The 22,546-nt window shown below is 35.4% G+C and overlaps 1 protein-coding gene across 2 annotated transcripts in view; it reads right to left on the reverse strand.

Moving 5' to 3' along the window:
* INTS2 (integrator complex subunit 2) overlaps positions 1-22,546 on the reverse strand; it is a 61,781-nt gene that overhangs the window by 28,710 nt on the left and 10,525 nt on the right. For both annotated transcript variants that reach the window (XM_043583870.1, XM_043583869.1), the window contains exons 6-15: positions 21,689-21,819; positions 21,286-21,459; positions 17,877-18,103; positions 15,644-15,769; positions 11,497-11,568; positions 11,299-11,413; positions 8,909-8,977; positions 7,055-7,189; positions 5,606-5,782; positions 4,488-4,596 (exon numbers count right to left, since the gene is read on the reverse strand). In XM_043583870.1, the coding sequence (XP_043439805.1) occupies positions 4,488-4,596; positions 5,606-5,782; positions 7,055-7,189; positions 8,909-8,977; positions 11,299-11,413; positions 11,497-11,568; positions 15,644-15,769; positions 17,877-18,103; positions 21,286-21,459; positions 21,689-21,819 (1,335 nt within the window). The remainder of the gene's footprint in view (positions 1-4,487; positions 4,597-5,605; positions 5,783-7,054; positions 7,190-8,908; positions 8,978-11,298; positions 11,414-11,496; positions 11,569-15,643; positions 15,770-17,876; positions 18,104-21,285; positions 21,460-21,688; positions 21,820-22,546) is intronic.

The raw sequence follows: 22,546 nt of genomic DNA on the forward strand, positions 1-22,546 counted from the left end.
ATTAAAAAAAATTTTTTTAAACACCATAAATAATAATACTCTATTATAAAAAAACACTCACATCTTATGCAAATATAGGAGTCTATATTGGTATAACCTATCTGGAAAGCAATATGGCAGTTCATCTTTTTTATATAAATTTTATTTATTCATTCTGAGAGTGAGAGCGAGAGAGAGAGAGAGAGAGTACAAGTGGGGCAGGGGCAAAGAGAGAGGGAGAGAAAATCCCAAGCAGGCGTTGCACTGTCAGTGCAGAGCCCAACACAGGGCTCAAACCCACTGACCAGAGGTCATGACCTGGGCCAAAATCAAGAGGCAGACGCCTAACTGACTGAGCCACCCAGGCAACCTTGTTCATTTTTTAAATCTTACAATTTTTCAGAATCTTAGACTTAGTAATTCTCTATCTAGGAATCTCTCCTAAGGACAGAAATAATCATGCCTATGTACAAAGTTAGCTCTAACAGTCATTCCTCCACTGTTTATAATGGCAAAATTTGGAAATGGTTTAAATGTCCAACAAAAAGAAGTTTGTTAGTAATGAGATATTTATGAGGAAATATTGTACAGCTATTTAAAGATGTCCTTGAAAATGTACTATAATAGGCAAGTGTTTAAAATGTATTAAGGAGAAAGGTCAGATTAAAAATATGTATTACTGGGATGCCTGGTTGTCTCAATCAGTAGAGCACGCAACTCTTAATCTCAGGGTTGTGAGCCTCACAATGAGTGTGGAGATTACTTAAAAATAAAATCTTTAAAAAAATGTATTATGATTCTGACTTTGTAAAAGCTATCATCTGTGCAAAGACTGAAAGGTTTTCTAGGAAAATTCAAATGGTGATTAGCAGAATTATGGGTGGTTTATATTTCAATCTTTTTACTTTTCTCATTTCCTAGATTTTTTTCCAGTAAACACAACTTCTAATAAATGTTTTCTTTTTTTAAATCCAGCTCCTTTGCATCAAATAAGGTACAATTAGGTAGGTAAACAATGAAATAAATTTTTAAAATTCTTATACTGTTACTCTAAAATATGTTCATACAACTTTTTTGTCCAAACTTTATTTTAAAGCTCCAAAACTTGAAGTTGCCAATAAATAACATTGGCCAATGGGGTGCCTGGATGGCTCAGTCGGTTAAGTATCTGACTTTGGCTTAGGTCATGATCTCACAGTTCGTGGGTTCAAGCCCTGAAATGGGCTCTGTGCTGACAGCTCAGAGCCTGGAACCTCCTTTGGATTCTGTGTCTCCCTCTCGCTCTGCCCCTCCCCCTCTCATGCTCTGTCTCTCTCTCTTTCTCTCTCTCTCTCAAAAATAAACATTAAAAAAAAATAACACTGGCCAATGTTTACTTAAAAGTTACTGCATTCTATTTTATTTTTTTAGTGTTTATTTTCGAGAGAGCAAGAGAAGGAAGGGCAGAAAGAGAGGTAATAAAGTCTTTAGATGTAATAAACAGGAAACATTTTTTAAGTCTAAAAAGTGGAACTATAATAGTAATGCTCATATTTTAATTAGGTATTAGTACACTGGGATTTATTATAGCACTTTATTTCTTACGTATATTCTTCTGGATCAATACAATTTTAACTAAAATTAATATATATGGTATAAATATAAACAAATATAAATATTTTTAAACAAACCAAAAATATATGTGCTTGTGAAAAATATATAGACACATATGCACTTTTTTTCCAATGTTTATTTGAGAAAGAGAGAGAGCGTGCACATATGAGAGGGAGGGGCAGAGAGAGAGAGGGACATAGAGAATCCCAAGCAGGCTCTGTACTGTCAGCATAGAGCCTGATATATGACTTGATCCCACAAACTATGAGATCATGAGCTGAGCCAAAATCAAGAGTCGATGCTTAACGAACTAAGCCACCCAGATGCCCTCATATGCACTTTAATGGCTATGATAATCCAATACTTGGTTCTAACTGAAATTGCAGAAATCCATATGTGAGCATCTTCAGCTACCTGGTGGTTACCAATAATTTTTATTATAAGGGCCAAAACCACAGAACATTTAACAATGTACTAAAACCAGAATACAACTTCACATGTAGGAATGTGAAGGCAGAATTACCATTTTGAATGTGAAAGAGCAAAGTTCTCTCATGTTGTGACATATTCTGCAGTTATTTATTCCCCTTGGAGATAAGAAACTAGACTAGGAAAAAGTCTCCTCAACCAAAAAGAAAAAGACAGATCTCTCTATTTGTTTTCCACATCCATCACCTCTCAAGGACATCAGTCCAGGGGTTCTGTCCTCAGCATTATCAACCTTGCCTCTCCATTAGATTACTCCCAACAACATACAAACATTCCCTAAACTCTTTCACCTTAAAAAAAAAAAAAAAAAAAAGAAGAAGAAGGAACCCTCTCGTTACCTCATTTTCCTCTCCAATTATCATATTCATTGCTTTCCTTTCTTTATGACTTCTCCAAAGACCTGTCTCTACTCACTGTCTTCAGTATATCTCCTCTACTTTTCATTTCAATTCACTACAATCAGGCTTTCTCCTACCACTTTACTAGTAAAACCGTAAAAGTCAAATGACCTCCAGCAAGCAATATGCAGTCATCAGCTGAGCCTCAGTCCAAACCTTAACTTACTAGAAACATCATTTGACAGAGGGGATCACTGTATCTTCAGAAACATCTTCTCTTGGCTTCCAGGACATCATAACCTCCTGATTCTCCCACACTTTACTCTTGTCCTTGGTGATTCTATTTAATGTCATGATTTTAAATTATCATATATATGCTGAAGAATCTCAAAGTCTAGTTATTTCCCCTGAATTCCAAGCCAGTATATATAACTATCTCCTTAACATCCCCATTTGAAAGTTTATCACACATTTCAAAATTAACATGTCCAAAACTGAGCTCCTGATCCTCCACAAATCTGCTCCTTCCCCTGGCTCTTTTGTTTCAGTTGATACCATTCTGTCCTTTAGGCTCAGGCCAAAAGGCTCCACATTAACTTTGGCTCACGTCTCTCAAATCTCATGAATTCATCAGCAAAACATTTCAACTCTAATTGAAAAATACATATGCACTATCAGTCCAAAACACCACTATCTTTTCACTAGCATCTTGTAAAAACTTAATAACTTTCCTCTAATGCCCCAGTTCCTTTCCCAGATTCAATCCAGGCCAAGTTGTACTCCTAACCTAAAATCCTTAACTTTCCAACTGAGATCCATCAGATTATTGAGTAAAGAACAGAGGCTTAACAGGAACAGAGTTGAACTAAGCATATCACTGGAGACTGGAATATATAATCTTTAAAGATTGCTCCAGTCCTAAAAATCCTGAGTACTTGTTAATTCTGCATGGTATACACATAAGAGTTGACTATACTACTCTCTGTATGTTCCTGTATTAAAAAATTTTTTTGCTAGACATTAATTTATATAAAAAATAAGAGTGTATCTTGGTTCCAGCTACAGTGTGAATGGTCTGAATTCTCCCCCAGATCACCTTCTTGTAATTTATTCTTCTATGGTCTACTGAATCACAAATGTCATTTTTTTTTAACAGAATTAGTTATATGTGGATAAAAGTGAGAGACTATTATCTACTGCCTATTATTAGCCCATCTTGTGGCTAATATGACTAAGATTATAATTACAGTTAAGGGATATCATCCACATAACCCTAATGATTATAGTCAGGAAAGAAAGCAGCTGAGAAATCCACAGTATTCTTAAAACCCAATACTTCAGATAAATAAAAGAAACTGACCCGCCGAACTCTGAATAGTAACTTTGATTTATAGCTCTCAAAAAGTAAAATCACTCAGCAAAATAACAGCCCTTACAAGAATTTTCCCTGTATTACATACTAAATGCCTACAGCTTTCTAATGACACTTTTTGTTCAGTATGGAACTACATACACTTAGCAAGCCTAAAACACAGGTGAATTTTCTTTTTTAAATATAGAAGAGCATACTACTTTATACCAATATCTTCTATGTTAAATCTGATCTTCTGATATTAAAGTTGCTGTTTGAAAGCCCAGTTCAGTGATAATTTTAATGGCAAAATGAAACTCTTCTGTTGTTTTTTTCTCCTGTTTTTGAATAGTTGGTATTCACACTAATGGAAGGAAGGCAGGGCAAAGATTGAAATCAAGCAAAAAAATTTCAGTTACTTCTTTCAGATTTATCTCTTAATTTATAGGTACTTAGTAGAGTCACTAAATTGCTAAAATATAGGCAATTAGGCCATTATTAATTTAGCCTGCTAAAAAAAAGAAGACTGAGCCTCAAGGGGTGGTTATGTGCCCATACATACATGTATTTATGCATCAGAGTATATAATGCCTACATCACAAAGACTACAGAATGATACTGGAATTTGTTAGTATACTAGACCTTATTTTCTCATGACAGCTTGGAAAATAACACAATATAAGCAAATCAAATGAACGATCACTAGAAACACTCCCCTATATACATGTACACCTTACCTAAAGTCTTCGTGTTTGCTAGGAGAGCCTCCTCATAAGACAGTATATAGTAAAGCACCAAAAGCTGTGCTGTGATACTGAAACGTTGATTAAGACGGATGTTGTCACCCTGGAGGTAATAATATAAATACTTTAAAATACTGTTAAATTTCATGACTGCTTTTTTGATGGTAAAATCATTTAACATAGACTATTCAGTGTTACTATTCCCAAGAGCAGATAAAATGGGAGAAACATTGCCATGTTTGTATTAAACTCAGAGACAACTTGAAGTTTAAATTTGAGATGGTATGGAAGATGAAAGGCAACGTGCTTAACAGTCTTTAAGACAAAAAAAAAAAAAGACTTCAGCTTTCCTCAACAGCAATTCTATCAGGCTGCTTCTGAAAAAGGTTTACTGGAGTCTCAAGTATTACCTGAAATCACCATGAAGAACATAACTCCTAAAAAATATATATTTTACGTCTGAATATATTTATGAAAAATACAACCATCTTTTCCTTCTAAGAAATGGACAAAAAAAATTTTCTTCAAGTTGCCCAATTGAATCTAAGTAGATCTTAGATTCCCAGGAAGCTAAACAAACATCTGTTGAATGTATTGTAATGTCACAGAGTCCTGTGTTAAGCACATACTCTCTGGGGCACTCTTTAGACTTTAAAACGGACCTTTTAAAAGAACTCCTCAGGGGCGCCTGGGTGGCGTAGTCGGTTAAGCGTCCGACTTCAGCCAGGTCACGATCTCGCGGTCTGGGAGTTCGAGCCCCGCGTCGGGCTCTGGGCTGTTGGCTCAGAGCCTGGAGCCTGTTTCCGATTCTGTGTCTCCCTCTCTCTCTGCCCCTCCCCCGTTCATGCTCTGTCTCTCTCTGTCCCAAAAATAAATAAACGTTGAAAAAAAAAATTTTTTTTAAAAGAACTCCTCAAAAAGTGTCTCTTGAACAAACTACTTGGAACTAATAACATACCTATAAATTTCCTAAGTGAGCTGAAGAAATTTTATCTCATTTAAAGTTCAGAACCACCCAGAAGTCCTCTAATAATCAAAGAAATAATATGAAACAAGTCAGAAGAATAAAATAAAATAAAAATCAGAAAAATGTACAAGAACTACTACTTTACCCCAATGACTCCTTGGAAAATACTGAGGATCTCCTGTTCTGTGACTGGCTGATTTGTGGCTTCTGGATTAGATTTAGATGCTGGAGTAAGTATGGAATTTATGTATACATCAATCAGAGGAAGTAATTGAGGATGGAGTGGAGTAGAGGTTTCACACAGCTGTCTATAAATCCAGTCCTAAAAAAGAAGGTTATAGGCACTAAATCAATTATGGCAATAAGAAAAAGCAAGTAAAATTTAATAAGTACATACAATTTTACATGATTTATGAATCACTGAAACTATTAACTTTTAGCAGTTATAAATATATTACCCAGTTTCACAACTGTCTTTGATTTAAAAATATGAATTACTTGTTATATCTTAATCAAGACTATTGTCTAGTAGAAGATAAATCTAAAATGATGAGTCTGGGTTTCAAATATGGACTTTGGGTTTTTAGTCTATTAGTTTTTAAGTAGTAGGAAAAATATTGTAAGTCGCTACTATATCTATATTTAGGTATAGACCCCATAGCACAGAGGAATTTAGGGAGAGGAACAACTCTTTACAGCAAATCCTCAGATAGATTAAGAAAGTGATGAGTTGCCTGGGTGGCTCAGTCGGTTTAGCACCTGACTCTTGATCTCAGCTCAGGTCTTGATCTTAGGGTTGTGAGTTCAAGGCCCGTGCTGGGCTCCACACTGAGCTTAGAGACTACTTAAAAAAAAAAGTGGCCTTGGCAACTACTTATGGGAGAGACTATCACTTAACTACACACAGATAGAGGACATGTAGATATGGTGGGTGTGCATTCAGACTCTTAAATCTTTTCTATTTCATTTGTTAAAAATATAAAGAAGCAGAAGATACAATCTACCTGGAAAATAATTTCACTAAATCATGAAAACAAGGATAGTTAAAGGTAATATATCAATGCATATAAGTGTTCATTATTCTTTATAAATTAAAGAGCCTCCAGAAAAGACTCAGATTTCTTTACTTTTGGGGTTTATCCTTTTCTTTAGAAGACCTTTTAACTGTTTGATATAGCCAACTATAAGTAACTGGAAATATATCGAAATATGTATGTTAGGTGTTAGCTATCCTTGTGACAAAAGTACAAATGCTGGTCATGGCTGACAAGAAACTGTTTGGTAAAGAAAACCAAAGTATAGAAAATGGCAATTTCTAACTAAGTTTTAACGAAATAGCCACATGCTATTATTGAAAATTCAAATGGATTAGTATCATTGTACATTTTGTCAATAACTTAAGAATTATATTATTTTTAAAATCTGACATTAACTATACATACATTTATACATAGTCCTAGTTACTATGTATAAATGGATAGTAATTAGACATATTTTATACACAAAATCCACAGAAGCCTATAAACAGAAATAGAACTAGAAAAAAAAACCATTAACTTGGGTTGTAGCTTGAAATATAACTATAAGGTTATACTTTTATTGACACTTTGTGCTTGGTAAAGGAACGACTCCTGAGAAGCTGGTAAATACAATGAATGGGCAAAAATCCAGTAATGTTGGCACTCAGGTTGCTGGTGACAGGGACCCGAACAGCATGAGCTGTGACAACCTAAAAGGGAAAACAATATTAATACATATGATAAAACTAAATATAAAATTATTCTGAAACAGGGAAGATTAGCAGGTAGACTGTCAATATTTAATACAAATGCGGTCCTTAGGAATGAATGAGAAAAACTAATTACATGGTAATTAATACTTCTGAATGATGAGGCAGCATACATTTAGGAATTTGTAAAGCACTCTAATTTTTTAAATTTGTTTTTAAGCATAGATAGGTTGACAGTGATGTAGTAAGGTAAAATAAAAATCTAAAATTTGGAATCATAAAATCTGGACTCAGTGACTTTACATAAGTCATTTTATCTTTGGAGTCTATTTTCACATCTATAAAATGGAACAATATAGTCTCACCTGCCTCAAAAGGTTTTTGTGAGGGGGAAAAAGTGCTTTGAAAAACATATGTCATTTATAAAGTATCAGTTCTTTATATGTGATATAAATTCTTTATATATGATATAAATTATCACATTGACATAAACAGGAATTTTTATTGTCATTCTCATTCTGTCATGCATAGACCTCTAATGGTTGTTCAAAGACACTTCCCAAAGTCATCTTCCAGTCAGTTCAAATAAACACATAAAAAATAATTTATGAGTCTCCTATGTACCATGTGTGTCTGTACGTGGGAGTGTATGTACATTGAGGAGAGAAAAGAGAGTTTGGTATAGGGATGAGAGTATTACCCTAAAATAAACACAGTTATGCATCCATGAGTATTTTCGAATCTCATTTTTTAAGACATGTATGTTCTTTGTTATCTGAGGTTTACATTAACAAATTAATCTGGGAATTAATTTTAAATTTCAGAATTGTCTCCTCGCTAAAAAAAACCAAAATATCCTTAAGATTACCCATGGACAAAAGAACTAAGGCCAAATAAGAACATGTAAATACAAGAATAAGGAATGTAGACACTCTAGCTTATAATTTAGTTAGAAATGAACATTACAGCCTAAAAGCTTAAACAGGTCTATATTTTGTTTTTCTCTTGACAAATACAAATGATTACTCTATGTGAGATCTTTACCATCAACATCTAAGACCATACTCTTAATATTTACTCAAAATCTCCAAAATATATAAATTTAAAACATACATTTGTATGTAGTATATACTTTAAAAGTAAAATTTAGGGGTGCCTGGGTGGCTCCGTCGGTTAAACAACCCACTCTTGATTTCATTATTATTTTTTTTTAATGTTTATTTTTGAGACAGAGAACAGAGCATTGGTGGGGGAAGGGCAGAGAGAGAGGAAGACACAGAATCCGAAACAGGCTCCAGGCTCCAAGCTGTCAGCACAGAGCCTGACGCAGGGCTCGTACCCACAAACCGTGAGATCATGACCTGAGCTGAAGGCAGTTGCCCAACCGACTGAACCACCCTGGTGCTCCCCCACTCTTGATTTCAGATCACGTCATGACCTCACAGTTGTGGGATCAAGCCCCACATCAGCTCCTTGCTGAGATTCTCCCTTTTCCTCTCACTCTCTCTCTGCCTTTCCACACCCTTCCCTCTCTCTCTCTCAAAAAAGTAAACTTTAAATGGGATTATTCTTTACAGAAGTTTCAGAGATTAAATAAACTATCATTGGAAACTAAAGGACTATAGTATACTCTTAAACTGAGATATGCAAGTTTTCCCCAAATGAATGTTGTAAAACAATATTAAAGAAGTACCTAAAGAATAAAGTTAAAAGAAGTACCTGCTCAGTAAAAATTTCCTGTGTGAAGATAGTCTTCATCCTGCTCAAGGAGCTTGGCTTAATTACAATCTAAAACAACCAAAAAAATTCTCAGCACATAAAAATATATGAAGCACACTTTAATAAATTTATTATCTAAAATGACTGTGATATATAAAATTAAAATACTCTATTTTAAAGTTGCTTCTCAAACCAACATTAAAGTGTGTTTTTCATCATATACAAGTACTTAGTAAATATTACTATCAGCATTTCAAGTAAGTGGGAAGAAGTGGATTATTCAATAAATGAAGGTGAAATAGCTACCTTTCTGGGGAATAAGTATATATACATATTATATATATACATACACACACACATACATACACATATATAATATATAATATATGTATCTGCACACTAACTTAGATGTAAATTTAAAAAATAAATTAAAAATAAACACAGTTTTGGGGGTCCTGGCTGGCTCATTCGGTACAGCATATGACTCTTACTCTCAGGGTTTTGAGTTCTCTCCCCACATTGGCATGGAGCCTACTTAAAAAAATAAGTGAAAATAAATATCTTTTGGGGCGCCTGGGTGGCTCAGTCACTTAAGCGTCCAACCTTGGCTCAGGTCATGATCTCGCTGCTCGTGGGTTCGAGCCCCACGTCAGGCTCTGTTCTGACAGCTCGGAGCCTGGAGCCTGCTCCAGATTGTGTTTCCCTCTCTCTCTCCCACATTCTGTCTGTCTCTCTTGCTCTCAAAAATAAAAATAAACATTAAATAACTAATACAAAAAACCTTTTAAAAAAACACAAAAGACACAGTTTCACTAGTAATCGATGAAATGCAAAGTAAGTGGAACCATCTTTCATCAATCAAATTTGTAAAGATGAAAAAGAATCGTAACACCCAGTGATGGTGAGAGTCCAGTTAACTGGTACTTTCTTGCACTAATGAGAACAGTTAAACCGATATAAACTTTCAGTAAGATAATCTGGCAATTATATTAATATCATTATATTCTTTTTATTTTTTTTTTTTTTTCAACGTTTATTTATTTTTGGGACAGAGAGAGACAGAGCATGAACGGGGGAGGGGCAGAGAGAGAGGGAGACACAGAATCGGAAACAGGCTCCAGGCTCCGAGCCATCAGCCCAGAGCCTGACGCGGGGCTCGAACTCACAGACCGCGAGATCACGACCTGGCTGAAGTCGGACGCTTAACCGACTGCGCCACCCAGGCGCCCCATTATATTCTTTTTAGTTAGTAACTGCCTTCTAGAACTTTTTCCTAAGGAGATAATCCAAAAATTGTTTAAAGGGGGTACCTGGCTGGTTCAATCTATAAAGCATGTAACTCTTGATCTTGGGGCTGTGAGTTCAAGCCCCATGGTGGGTGCAGAGATTACTTAAAAAACAAGTTTAAAGATAAACATATGTGAGTACCTATGTATGTATTTACATAAATAAGGATAATCATCTAGGCACTATTCAGAAAGTAAGAAATCTACATGGCAAATAAAGGATCCATTAAGAAAATCCTGATTGGTCCATATGATGGACTACTATGCAGTCCATCATAAAAATGATATTGTATCAGAATTTTTTTTTAATGTTTTTATTTATTTATTTATTTTTAATTTTTTTTTAACGTTTATTTATTTTTGAGACAGAGAGAGACAGAGCATGAACGGGGGAGGGTCAGAGAGAGGGAGACACAGAATCTGAAACAGGCTCCAGGCTCTGAGCTGTCAGCACAGAGCCCGACACGGGGCTCGAACCCACGGACCGTGAGATCATGACCTGAGCCGAAGTCGGACGCTTAACCGACTGAGCCACCCAGGCGCCCCAGTTTTTATTTATTTTTGAGAGAGCGGGAGAGACAGAATGTGAGCAGGGGAGGGGCAGAGAGAGGGGGAGACACAGAATCTGAAGCAGGCTCCAGGCTCTGAGCTATCAGCACAGAGCCCGACACGGGGCTCAAACTCGTGAACTGCAAGATCATGACCTGAGCCGAAGTCGGACGCTCAACCGACTGAGCCACCCAGGCGCCCTAGAATATATATTGATATGAAGATATGTCATCACATGTTGGTTAAGTTCTTTAAATTGAAAAATTGAAAAATATATCAATGTAAAGAAAGAATAGACACCAGAATGTGAACAGTAGTATCCTTGATATCTTGAAAAATGAAATTATATTCTTCCTTTGTGTATTCTCATGCTTTCTATATTGAACATCTATTATTCTTGTAAATAAATGTTTTCAAAACATGTATTTTTTCCTGATAAAATTTCAAACTATTAAAGTAAAATTACTTCAAAGTGGAAACAAAATATACTGTACACTATAAGAAAATGCCCCACCTAGAAACACCTTCCTTAGAAAGAAGATAAAAGAAAATTACCTTCATCCCCAAAGTGGAACAGACCAAGTCAATGATAGCACTAAGCTGGTTGCTATGAAAGTACATAGCGACCAATAACAACATCTCCCCAAAAGAAGCAGAGACGCCAGATGTACTGTTGAAACAAAAAAGAAAATATGAATTTCCAAAAAGAAGTTAAGAAAAACTTACTAACTGAAACAAATGGAGTCACCTTACCTTTCAAAATATGCTTCTTCTTTTATCATCCAACTTAGCCACACTACCATTAGCTGCTCCTGTTCAGGTGTACTATATAAAACATGAAAAAGTCAATGGTTTATCAGAGATACTAGCATAAGAATGAGAAAGCATTCTGGAATTATTTTTTAGTAGATAGTATTTTTTCCTTCGTTATTTTGAAATATCAATTTAAATTAACTCCTTGTTGAAATGGCTATTACCTGTCACTGAAATAATGAAGTAGCTCCAGAGATGAAGAATAAGGGCCTTTGCTTTTCTTTATGAATGTGAACAAACCCTCTCAAAGTTTTAATTACTGCATTTACAAGTTGGAGAAAGTGAACTTCCTCACATTTTTTGAAAAGCAAAGACCTTTTGGGATTAAAATGTTAGAAAAACTGCATTAACAGCTGATATTTCATATAGAAAAAAAATCTAGTGTTAAAACAATCACCAAAAAGTCACAAACTGAGTATGAGATCAGTAACGAGGTAATTAAAATTTAATTTTGAAAAACATTTTGAGCAGATGGGTGCCTGGGTGGTTCCGTTTGTTGAGTGTCTGACTCTTGATTCAGGTCATGATCTTAAGTTGTGGGATTGAGCCCCACATCACACTCTGTGCTGAGCATGGAGCCTGCTTGAAATTCTCTCTCTCTTCCTCTGCCCCTCTCCCCTGTTTGTGCTCTCTCTCTCTCTCTCAAATAAATAAAATGAAAAAAAAATTTTTTTGTAAAAAACATTTTGAGCAGAACTCAAAACTATAGAGAAATAAGAGAGCACTATTGAAAAAAAAGAAAAAGAAAAAAGAGGCATGGACTCATCACACATAAAAAATGATTATAAAAACATACCAACAATGACTTTTTAAAAGGGAATTCCTAGATTTACATCGAAAGGTACAAGTCAACTTTGACTTGTGAAAATAATTTGCATTGATTTTCTTCTACTTCACTGCAGTATAAATGGATAAAACAAAAGCAACTGAAAAGCCTGCTAACCCAAGTTAAGAAAATTTAAAAGGTGAGTCTCAACTCTACATAAATCATTGCTCTAAAAAAAAGACAGTGTTATGTAGTAGAAAGATAATAGCCTTTAGAGCATGGCAGGCCTCTATAGGAATCCTCTCTTTGTTAATCTCAAACAAGAAATTTAAATGATCCTTCTGAACTTTAGCTCTCCTATCCAAAAATACAAATAAAAATACCCACCTTTTAAAAGTAATGAAGATTAGGGATAATGTTTAGAAATTACTTCAGGAAAAGAGAAATCACGTCATTTTATTACCTAATTTCACACCCTCCTAAAACCCCAAACTACATTAAAGGGATTTTCCTAAAAGGCATAAATGCATATGATGATGACGATGGACAACAACACAGAATACTGGAAGCAAGAGAACATATGGAAGAGTGGTAACTGATTCAGCAGATGCAAGAAAGCAGAATACTCAACTGGCAGGAAGGAAAAGCCAATCCACTTTATACCACAGAATCCCCAAAGAGCTTAGGAACTGACAGCTCCAGGCAGTTCTAGGAGGAAGAGTGAAGACACAGCCTAAATTAAAAAGGTCAACAGTCTATATAAGTAGTAGACCTCCAGATCACCTCCTCCATTCTACACAATTAGATGAATCCCCCTCCCCCAGCAGAGAGAAGACTGAAGATTTATGCTCTGGAGATGGTAAAAGAAGGTTTGAACTAAGGGACAACCAGGGATATCTGAAGCACCGTTCAAAATGTAGGAGAATTAAGTGAATGATTAAACTATAAGCTTAGTTCCCTAACCCTCATTTTTTAACTTTGCTTACAGGTTTCTTGTCAAGCCTTTACTCTCTACACAAGACAAAAGTCTCCTCTAAGAATCTGATAAGTTTCCCAAAGAGCTACCTATACATTAAAAGATTCTAATCTGCTTATCAGTTTCCTACTTTTATTTATTTATTTATTTATTTATTTATTTATTTATTTTCCTACTTATATTTACATTTAAATATAAACAATCAAGAATTATCAAGCCCCTGGGGCACCTGGCTGGCTCAGTCATTAGAGCATGTGACTCTTGATCTGGGTTGTGAGTTCAAGCCCCATGCTGGGCATGGAGCCCACGAAAGAAAGAAAGACAGAAAGACAGAAAGACAGAAAGACAGAAAGACAGAAAGAAAGAAAGAAAGAAAGAAAGAAAGAGAGAGAAAGAGAGAGAGAGAGAGAGAGAAAGAAAGAAAGAAAGAAAGAAAGGGAGGGAGGGAGAGGGAGGGAGGGAGGGAGGGAGGAAGGAAGGAAGGAAGGAAGAAAGGAAAGAAGGAAGAAAATAGAGACTTATCAAACCCTTGAAAAAACTTTCTAACTTGAAAAATAGAGACCAAAAAAAAGCAGGAAAAAAAAATTTAGAAAAGAAACAGTACTAATAAAATCTCTTCAGTCATTATGATTAGTATTAGAGAAAGCATGCCACTGTGAAGCTACTATACAGAAGAAATAACCAGAAAACAAACAAGACTCTTAGATATCAAAAACTAGAGGATTAAAAGTTGAAAAAAAATCTCAGAAGGTAGAATGAACAGTATCTTTTCAGAGTGAAAAAAACGTTCTAAAATTTAGATTGTGGTGATGGTTGTACAACTTTGTAAATACACGTAAATCTATTAAATCACAAACTTTAAAATGGGTGAATTTTATGGTATGTGAATGGTCTTTCAATAAAGCTGTTTTTTTAAAAAAGGAGAACAAGACAAAGATAAGGAAAACAGGAAAGGATAAGAAAATAAGATAATCATTTCAGGAAATCCAATATCTAAGTAAGAGAAGGTTTTGGACAGAAAAAAAAAGCCATTTGGAACATTACCAACAAATTAGCTTAAGAAAATTTCCTAGATTAAAGGACATGAGTTCCCAGGTTGAAAGGGTTTACTGAATATCTACAACAACAGACAAAAACAGATCCATACTAAGGCTTATCATCCAAAAAATTTCAAAACTCTATGGACAAAAAGTTAATCCTCCATGTTTCCATATTTTTAAAAAAACAGGCTACACAAAAAACAAGAATCAGAATGTCATCAGACTTCTCATCAGCAACACTGGAAGTCAGAAGACAATGGAATGAGACTTTCAAAATTCTCAAAGGAAATTACTTCCAGCTTCAAATTCTAAACTCTATGAAACTTAATCATGTTCCAAAGTAGAATAAAGACATTGTCAGAAATACCCAGTCTCAAAATAACTGACCTCCCACATATCCATTCTAAACAAGCAAAATGAGAAAACAATTAAAAGAAGGACATATGAGATGCAGGAAACAGGAAATCCAAATAAGGAGACATGAAGCAAGTTGTGAAAATAATAATGAAGAGCAATTCCAGGATAAGAGCTGTGTACCAGATGCAGAGGTAACCAGTTCAGACTGGAGCCAGTTAGGAGGAAAGATTTCCTTAAGAAATACCTTGGGAGGTATTCTTGGAAATGCTTTGGGAAATATCTTGGGAGGAGGTTAAGATTGGCAGAGAGTATGAGGTTCCATTAATGTAAGTACAAAGAATAAAGAACAAATGAAAACAAACAAAATACAGGATAATTATTAATGCAAAAAGCAAGTTTTGCAGAAGAAAAGTAATCAACTATTACATGGTTGAGCTCCCAATAGTATTATATAAACAACTAAGTATTTGCCAAAGCAAAATTGCAATATAACTGTACTAGGAGAATGGGAAGATGGGAAGGACATATAGATGTGCTAGGGGGAAAAGAAGAAAGGAGAACTAATTCTTCATCTTTCATACACAGTAGGAAATCAACAATTATTCCTAAAATTGAAAAATCAAGATCAAAATATAGCAAATACAAACACAGTATTTAAAAGATATGGAAGTAAAAAAACAAAACAATCCACTAAAAGAACTGGAAGTTGCCTTGAGGGAAGGGGAAACAGGAAGTAAGGGAATTTGCCTTAACAAATGTTGAAGAACTATTATGACTCTTTAACTGGCATACAATTGATGCTATTGACACCATTTACTAAAAGATAATACCACTGTCCATCCCTAGACCAATTTTTTTTAGTACACTCCTAATTAATGCTATACATGCATTTTAATAGGCAAACAAAACAGACCTTCAGAAAATAGAGCAACCTATATAGTAAAGTACCTGACAAGTGTAGAAAAGGCCAGTAGCATACAAAAGGAAAGCGAAACAAAGCGAACCCCAGCTGGTGTAGCAGGAGGACGGCTTGTCATCAACTGCAGTAATTGCTCAGCTTCTTCCTCAGTTGGTCTAAAAAATGAATATATTATTAGGCTTTACTCTTCTTAGTTGAGAGAGGAAGGAAGAAGAAGGGACTTCCCAAACAGTTTAACTTTTCAGATATGAATTCTGATCTTTATAAAGATACCTCATATTTATAAAGTCTTTAATATCTTAAGTCATTAAAAGCAAAACTGTTGCACTTACAACCAGTGCTTTTCCTCAGATACAAATACACACAATCCTCACTTGGCAGAGTAGTATGGGACCATAAAAATAACCATTCAGGGGTGCCTGGGAGGCTCAGTCGGTTAAGCATCCAACTCTTGATTTCAGCTCAGGTCATGATCTCATGGTTTGTGAGTTCGGGCCCTGCATTGGACTCCACGCTGATAGTGTGGAGCCTGCTTGGCATTCTCTCTCTTCCTCTATCTCTCTCTCTCTGCCCCTCCCCTGCTCACTCTCACTCACATTTTCTCTCTAAAATAAATGAACTTTAAAAAAAAGTGTAAAAAATATAATAAAATGTCAAAACATTAAAAACCTCTTCTCAGTCATAATACATAGGGAAATGGAAAAAATAGCAAAGTAATATTTACATAGCACTCTGTAATTGAAAATATTACAAACACTGGGAATTAAAGTGTTTTCTTTGTAAAAAAAAAAATTTGTCAGTAGTTTGAATAGCCCTTGCCTTCTTTTCATTCTATATATCATAATGTGGATTGAACCTCTTTCTTAATCCTTGATGAATTGTCATAGCCCTTTTTAAGTTTGAATCTGATTCCAACATTTTATTCTTTGTTATGTTCAGTCATGAAAAATCCTTTAAGGTGAAGATTTTTGCCAGCATCACTTCCTCTGGGACTTCATCCTTTTTCCACAATGACTTTCTTCATTCATGTTGATAAGAGCACCTTTACTAAGTTCATGCGACACATATCTAGTGTTTCTCAAATGGCAGCAGTGTTAACATCTTCACAGTCAGCTATTTCTTCTATTTATGTTTGGTTCAAATGTCACTTTCAGTGTTACCACCTTTTGTTTCTTTGCTACATTTTCATCTTTCTTGGCCGATTCCTTCTTTCAATTATTTTCCTCAAATGACACGAGACAAGGTGTCACTGAGAGACAAGGTGACAGTTCAACTATGCATTTTGCTGTATGTTCACCAACCGAATAATAGATTGGCAGTGACCAGTCGCCAACAACTTTAAACGACATGATGTGATTAGTCACTGACCATGATGTACATCTGTTATTTACATAATGACTTGAAGAGCTCTCAGCAAAGTTTGTACTTTATACAATTATTTAGCTAATGTATCATAGTAACTGATACATTAGTTGTTGAGGGAGCAGTGTTATTTAACTAAGCCAACACTAAGTGTGGTAAGTGAAATCCAGACTTATAAGAGCCATGCAAAGTGAGGACTGTATATGTAACAATTGAGGACATTACTCAAAAGGATGTAGTGCATTGACTAAGAAATCTTGTGCTTAATAATCACAACATATTGGGGCGCCGGGTGGCTCAGTCGGTTAAGCATCCGACTTCGGCTCAGGTCATGATCTCGTGGTTAGTAAATTCAAGCCCCGCGTTGGGCTCTGCGCTGACAGCTCAGAGCCTGGAGCCTGCTTCGAATTCTGTGTCTCCCTCTCTTTCTGCCCCTCCCCTGCTTATACTCTCTCTCTGTCTCTCAAAAATAATAAATGTTAAAAAATAAATAAATAAATATAATCACGATATATCAATTTTAAATAATTTATGATTTCAGTTGTGAAAGGAAACACAGGAGAGATTTACTTCAACTAGCTACATGGGCTAGGTAAAGCATCACTCACAGATCATTCACTATAGTCATGTCAAGCTGTGTTAAAGTCATACATTTCTTAAACTGCTCTGGTCCTTCCCATATTCACATAATTCTATTTACAATCTGACAAAAATAGATGGATACATCCCACCTAGGAATGTTTTTGATATAAAGACTTCATTCTTGATATAAGCCAGCCTGCTACCTAAGCCCATTAGAAAACCCAAATCCTCTGAATAAAAGGCCTTTGGCTCGCTTTCTTGGAATTAAAAACAAGAAAATAAAATAATAAAAAGGTAAAATATCAAATTATTGAATACTTGAGTCCAGCGATCCCCATCAAAGCACAGTATAGACGTAAGAGTGCACTGGCTTTCACAACATGCTCTTCTTTCAGCCCCGAATACACAGACACATTGGGCTCCATCTCCACATCAGCTTCTTCCACAATGCGGGTACTTCTTACTGTGGGAAGAATGCCCATCAACTCCAGAAGAAGCTGCCTTCTCATTTGCCAAAGGACAGAACTACTGGTCTCTCTTTTTCTCTGTAAAAAATATAGAGCATGGAGCACTTACCAAGTCAAAAGGACATTCAAACAAAGCTCCCCAGTTAAACACTTGAAATTGACCCTTTTGAAGAGCCTGTCGTAACTGTAGAATCTCATTTTAACCAACTGATTAAAAACTGAAAATTCACTGATTCATTTGAAGAACACTCTATTCACACTAATCCAGATTGACTATACAGAAAACACTAAGTTAATGACAATTTGAACTGTAAAATGTCATTTAAATACTTTCAAATACATAATGACTAACTAACAGAGTCATACGTAATACAGTAGAAAGTGCTCACATTTTGGAGACAGGACATCTTGGGTTTAAACAAAGCTTTGCTATTAACTATGTACACTTAACTCTCTGAACTCCAATGTCCTTAATGACAAGGAAATGAATATTAATAATATTTAACTCCTGGGGTGCATGGGTGGCTCAGGTTGAGTATCTGACTCGATTTTGGCTTAGGTCATGATATCACAGTTGGCATTGGGCTCTACGTGACACTGTGGAGGCTGCTTGGGATTCTCTCTCTCCCTCTCTCTCTGCCCCTGTCCCACTGGCTTGTGCTTTCTCTCTCTCTCTCTCTCTCTCTCTCTCTCTCTCTCTCTCTCTCTCTCAAAATAAATAAGTAAACGCTAAAAAATAATAATAGTAATATTTAACTCCCAGGGCTGTTGTAATGAGGAGTTTATAAGTCTATCACCCTCATAGTTCTTGAGGCAGGGATAACATCTTAGTCATCTATTATTTGGCAGAGCCTAACATTGTGCCTGATGTATAGCAAGCATACAGTATCTGTTAAATAGATGAAAGAATGAACAAAGGTAACACATATGAAAGCAGTTCTAAATTGTAAAGAACTAGGCAGATGTCAGTTATTATTTTTAAAATGGTTCTAAGTAAAATATGATAAACCTGCTTTAATAACATTAGCTTCAAATAAGAAAAATTTACTGCACATAAAGGACAATCACAAACAAGATGAGCATACCAAAGTGCTTAACACAGTGCATATAGAAGGTACGCAATAAATGTTAACTTCCCCTTAAAAATCAAGGCTTAAAATTAGTTCTCAAATGGGCTAGAAATACAGTAGAACTTGTCTACAGAAAAGTATGGTAAGCCAGCAGCATAAAAAATAGGCTAGTGGGAACACCTGGATGGCTTAGCCATTTAAGCATCTGACTCAATTTCAATTCTGGTCATGATCTCACAGTTTGAACCCTGCACTGGACTCTGCAATGATGGTGTGGAGCCTGCCTGGGATTCTCTCTTTCCCTCTCTCTCTCAAAAGCAACAAATAAACTTAAAAAATATATAGGCTGGAGGACTAAGCAGTACATATGCTACTGTCTAATTCATTGACATCAACAAGATAAAAATCAGTCTGCATAGATTCCTTCATAGGGATTCTTTTCAGAGTTACCATGAAATGTTCTTTGAAAAAGTGAAATATTTTGCAACTTAAAAACTGTTGCAAAATATAATATATATTCATCAATAGATGAATGAAAAAATAAAATGTAGTATATACATACAATGGAATATTATTCAGCCTTGACAAAGAAATGCTGATTCATGCTACAACATGCATGGACTTTGAAAACATAGAACAAGCCAAACCTAAAAAGAGAAATATTGTGTGACTCCACTTATATGAGGTACCTAGAATAGTCAAATTCATAGAGGCAGAAAGTAGAAAGAAGTTATCAGGGGCTGAAAGAAAGGAGAAATAGGGAATTATTGTTTACTGGGTACAGAGTTTCTGTTAGAGATGATGAAAAAGTGCTGAAAATGAAGAGTGGTGATGGTTGCAATATATTGTGAATGTAATTAATGCCACAGAACTATACACTTAAAAATGATTAAAACAGTAAATTTTATATCATGTATATTCTACCATAATAAAAAAAGATACATACTAAAATTATAGACTATAATAACAACTTATTTTGATGACCTATTCTCATGGATCTGTCCCAGAACCCTAGAGATTCCCAAAACTCTTTCAGAGAGTCCAGAGGTAAAAAAGATCTCCTTAAACATTATTTGCCTTTTCTACCCTCATTTTCTCACAAGCGTACAACAGTTTTCCAAATGTTCAACTAAGCCAGACATTAAAGAGATTTGCAAACATATAAAACAAAACAACACTTCTAAGTTTTTTTTTTAATATGGTTATTTTTCATTAAAAATATGTTCACATTTAATAGGGCTATTATGAAAAAGTTATTTTTGCCATTTTTAAAGAATTAGGTAAGTATTTCATAATCTTCAGTTTTATTTCTAATATCATGAATATCAATAGATAAAAAGCACATAAATAAAAGCCCTTTGGTACCTTCAGTGATTTAAAATGTCAGGAGGTCCTAAGACTAAAAGTGTGAGAAGCACTGGTCTAATGACATCATTCTAAAAGTGTTTCTTTCTCTTTTACTAGTTGCCAAAATATCCTGATTCCTAGCCTATAAACATTATTTTTTTATTTTTATTTTTTAAAATTTACATCCAAATTAGTTAGCATATAGTGCAACAATGATTTCAGGAGTAGATTCCTTAGTGCCCCTTACCCGTTTAGCCCATCCCCCCTCCCACAACCCCTCCAGTAAACCTCACTTTGTTCTCCATATTTATGAGTCTCTTCTGTTTTGTACCCCTCCCTGTTTTTATATTATTTTTGTTTCCCTTCCCTTATGTTCATCTGTTTTGCCTCTTAAAGTCCTCATATGAGTGAAGTCATATGATTTTTGTCTAATTTCTCTAATTTCACTTAGCATAACACCCTCCAGTTCCATCCGTGTAGTTGCAAATGGCAAGATTTCATTCTTTTTGATTGCCGAGTAATACTCCATTGTATGTATATGTGTGTGTGTGTGTGTGTGTGTGTGTGCATACACACACACACACGTATATTTTTTATACATTTTATACATGTATACATTTATACATTTTAAATGCCACATTTCTTTTTTTATCCATTCATCCATCGATGGACATTTGGGCTCTTTCCATACTCTGGGTATTGTTGATAGTGCTGCTATAAACATGGGGGTGCATGTGTCCCTTTGAAACAGCACACCTGTATCCCATGGATAAATGCCTAGTAGTGCAATTGCTGGGTCGTAGGGTAGTTCTAATTTTAGCCTATAAATATTTTTAATCTCACCTGCTGTCCATTTCGGATAAAAGTTCCAAACCAAGTCCGGACTTTTGCATTTGTTCCAAGAAGCAAACCACTAACAAAACAAACCAAGTCACTCACTCCATCTTCACTAGCTTCATTTTTAGTATGATCCAATGTCAAAGCCACTCCAAGGCCTGGCAAGTGACATTCTTCTACCTAACACAGCAAAGAAAACAAACTGAACTCAATCTCATAAGGAAAAGAGCCAGGACACTTCAGTGTTTAGATGTTTTAAAGCTTTTAAAGTTTAGAGGAGGACATATCACAAAACACAAAAACCCAGAAAGAAAGTAATTCCAAATCTCTACAAGATTCTCAAATCATCTTGGGAAAGTTCCTGGTCATAATACAAAGGCTTCTGTCTTATAAAAATAATATCTCTTACCACCATGCCTCGGACCTTGAGGGCCTGAGAAGGATTCATTTTACATAAGAAGCGTAGGGCATCTGTCCTGCGCCTTCCTCCAAGACTTTCCTCATCTTGTCGTTCTCCATTTTTTATGAGACCCCTACAAACTGAACATTTAATAGCCTCTATTACTTTAAGCTTTTAAGTAGAATGTTAAAAAGAATTTCTTCAGTCTTTGAATTAATCATTTATGCGGAATAGACACTATAGAAGAAAATCATCAGGGAATTTGAAAGCATAGCAAAAGAAACTGGTCAAAATAAAACAAAGAGTGAAAAGAGACAAAATGAACAGTGACCTGTGGTGCAATACCAAGTAGTCAAATATAATTAGGGTCTCAGAAAGAAAAACTGAATGGAAAACAAAAATATATTTGAAGAAATTTTTCTGAATTTGATAAAAACTATAAAACCAGAAGTTCAATAAACTTCAAGCAGGATAAACACAAAGAAATAATATTGAGATCCATCATAAGCAAATTTCTGAAAACCAGTGGAAAAGAGAAAATCTTAAAAGCAGCCACAAAGAAAAGACAAATAAAAGCAGCCAGAGGAAAACAGAAACATATACAGAGCAACAGAAATCAAAACTACCACAGACAATATAACAACATCTTTAAAGAGCTAAAAGAAGGGGAGGGGCACCTGGGTGGCTCAGTTGGTTAAGCATCCAACTTCAACTCAGGTCATGATCTCACAGTTCGTGGGTTCGAGCCCCACGTCAGGCTCTGTGCTGACAGCTCAGAGCCTAGAGCCTGCTTTGGTTTCCGTGTCTCCCTCTCTCTCTGCTCCTCCCCTGTTCACACTCTGTCTCTCTCTGTCTCTCTCAAAAATA

The sequence above is a fragment of the Prionailurus bengalensis genome, chromosome E1, assembly GCF_016509475.1.
Source record: "Prionailurus bengalensis isolate Pbe53 chromosome E1, Fcat_Pben_1.1_paternal_pri, whole genome shotgun sequence".
Lineage (NCBI taxonomy): Eukaryota > Metazoa > Chordata > Mammalia > Carnivora > Felidae > Prionailurus > Prionailurus bengalensis.